Consider the following 2,236-nt stretch of genomic DNA (forward strand, 5'->3'; position numbering starts at 1 on the left):
CTACTAATATTTGTTTGTTGAATAAAGTTAAATTAAAAACATGTTATAAAGTCTCTGTAAAAGTTTTGAATTATGAGTCGGTGTTTTTTCCGCGTGTGTTATGAAGAGGAAAAGAAACCCTATTTGGCAACATTTTTATATTTTCTATACAATACAATACCGTATACAGTATTGTTCTAGCAGTTATAAGTAGCCATGTTACTACTTACTGGAGAGGACTCGAGTCAATCAAAGACTGGATAGTACATGACCAGACATGGGCCAAATTGGATCATGGTGAGAGTCCGCAGGACATGGAGAATTGCTGTCCATGGTCAGAGTTTGCAGAAAACCTGGAGAGGGCGGTTATTATCAAAGTCGAGCGAAAGTTTCACGGTGTGCGTTGTGGCGAAACGTGTTTAAAAAAGTAAAAAGAATGGCTGATGAATTAACGATTCGAGAGGTTACCGAAGACTCGCAATTAGAAGAGGTACGTATTGTATCCATATTTAGTTTTTCTCTGTATATTTAATGGTGTGGACATAAAAATTAACATGTTAATCGAGTCTTATGCTAGGCCTAGCTACCTAGGCTAGGTAGTTGCTGTTGACTACACCACCGCAGGGGCGACTAGCCTAATCATCCTCTCTCTCTGAGTTGACATTGGATAGTCCACCTCTTAGGCCTAGCCCTTTCAACTTGTTATACTGTGTATTTAGGGCAATGTTTTATTGTTTAATAACATAGATATAACATCTAGACCTTAAACTAAATATAAAATATGTATAATTACTGTATAAATAAAACACTTCAGTCTGACTCTAATCTATCTATACTAGTATGATTAGCTCTCCCCTCCTCAACCTCTACTCACACATTGAGTGATACTCCAGTTGGAGTTTATCAATTATTCAATCAAGATCTGAGCTGAGGTTTAATTAATAAATAAGCCTACTAGCACTAGTAAGTAATAGTAATACTATAAAAGGTTTAAATTTTTTTTTTCAGGAATTTGAAGACGAAACCATATTTGAAAGAATATGTGCTCTCTCTGAGATGTTCCCACCATCAGTTCGTACTGTAGGTAGTTCAGCAGCAAGCCTTACATGGAGCGGTACAGTCAATGCCTTCAAGTTTGGAAAAAGTGCGGCCTGGATTGCGTCTACTTCTTTCATGATTTTGTTTTTACCGATTGTTTTCGAGGCTGAGATGGCGCAAATGCAACAAGCACAATTACAACATCAAAGACAGGTGTGTGAATGAATTGCAACATACAGTATCAAATTTTGTTTTGTAATTTGCAATCTTTAGGTTGGTAAATTCATTGAATTTACAAGCTCACATTTTATTACAGACCCTAAATTTCTACACAGAAACTTTATAGCTTTTCTCAGTAAATATGGCAATACTGTATTATTAAAAAACTGTGTGCTAATATATTTATACTGTTTTGGAAACAGATCTTGTGTTGTCGATGATTGTCTGGTTTTTACTAACCTGGTGGAGTGTTTTTTTATTTGACAATATTAAATGTTTATTTTTTCAGATTCTTCTTGGGCCAAATGCTGCATCAGGGGGCATGTCAGGAATACCTACAGGATTGGGACCTCCAGTTATGGGTGGAATGCAGCATTGATAGTGACCCTTTATAAATTTACAGAATTTTATCAAATAATAAATCAAAAATATTATTTAGCTTACTGTACTTTATTCAGTGGATTTGTTGTGAAAATGAGTGTCGGGGCCCGCATGTTAACCGACTGGGCTACGTACAGTAGCTGTATAATCTACTAGCCTATTTTGAAGCCTACAACTGCACTGATATTAACATTTGGAACATTAATTCAAATTTTTAGGTAGCTAGTACTGTAGTTGGCTCATGGTTGCAGAATAATGTATTTAAACAACACATTTTATACTGTATTACATGTTTGTATACTTTTAATTAACAACATAAATATAGGTACAGCAGTAACATTGATCTGCTGCAGTAACTACTTCACATTTACCACAAAAGTGTAAAGCTCTGTCAACACTTTTTTTGTCGAACTGGTTTGATAGTGTAATGTGTCCAAATATGATAGTGATATACCCAAAAGTAGTAGTAGTGTTATGACATCATGTCCAAATATGGGCACATCACATATTTCTGTCACAGTAGACAAGGCTTTAAACTGTTTGCCTATAGAATCTTTGATGAAAACAGCTCTTTTTTATTAACGCAATTAAAAATACATGAAACACTACTGTACAAAAC

At 35.1% G+C, this 2,236-nt stretch overlaps 1 protein-coding gene across 1 annotated transcript; it reads left to right on the forward strand.

Annotated features, from left to right (window-relative positions):
* The first annotated feature begins 337 nt into the window (after window positions 1-337).
* LOC144840336 (mitochondrial import receptor subunit TOM22 homolog) lies at window positions 338-1,670 on the forward strand. The gene is made up of 3 exons (XM_078696125.1): window positions 338-469; window positions 988-1,230; window positions 1,526-1,670. The coding sequence occupies exons 1-3, from the start codon at window positions 416-418 to the stop codon at window positions 1,613-1,615; spliced, it is 387 nt and encodes a 128-aa protein (XP_078552251.1). The 5' UTR covers window positions 338-415; the 3' UTR covers window positions 1,616-1,670.
* The last annotated feature ends 566 nt before the right edge of the window (window positions 1,671-2,236 follow it).

The sequence above is a fragment of the Antedon bifida genome, chromosome 4, assembly GCF_963402885.1.
Source record: "Antedon bifida chromosome 4, ecAntBifi1.1, whole genome shotgun sequence".
NCBI classification, from domain to species: domain Eukaryota; kingdom Metazoa; phylum Echinodermata; class Crinoidea; order Comatulida; family Antedonidae; genus Antedon; species Antedon bifida.

Coding starts and splice junctions, on each gene's coding strand:
- LOC144840336 (XM_078696125.1), top strand. CDS start 416: ATGGCTGATGAATTAACGATTCGAGAGGTTACCGAAGACTCGCAATTA. Junction 470..987: donor AAGACTCGCAATTAGAAGAG/GTACGTATTGTA, acceptor TTTTTTTTTCAG/GAATTTGAAGACGAAACCAT. Junction 1,231..1,525: donor AATTACAACATCAAAGACAG/GTGTGTGAATGA, acceptor TTATTTTTTCAG/ATTCTTCTTGGGCCAAATGC.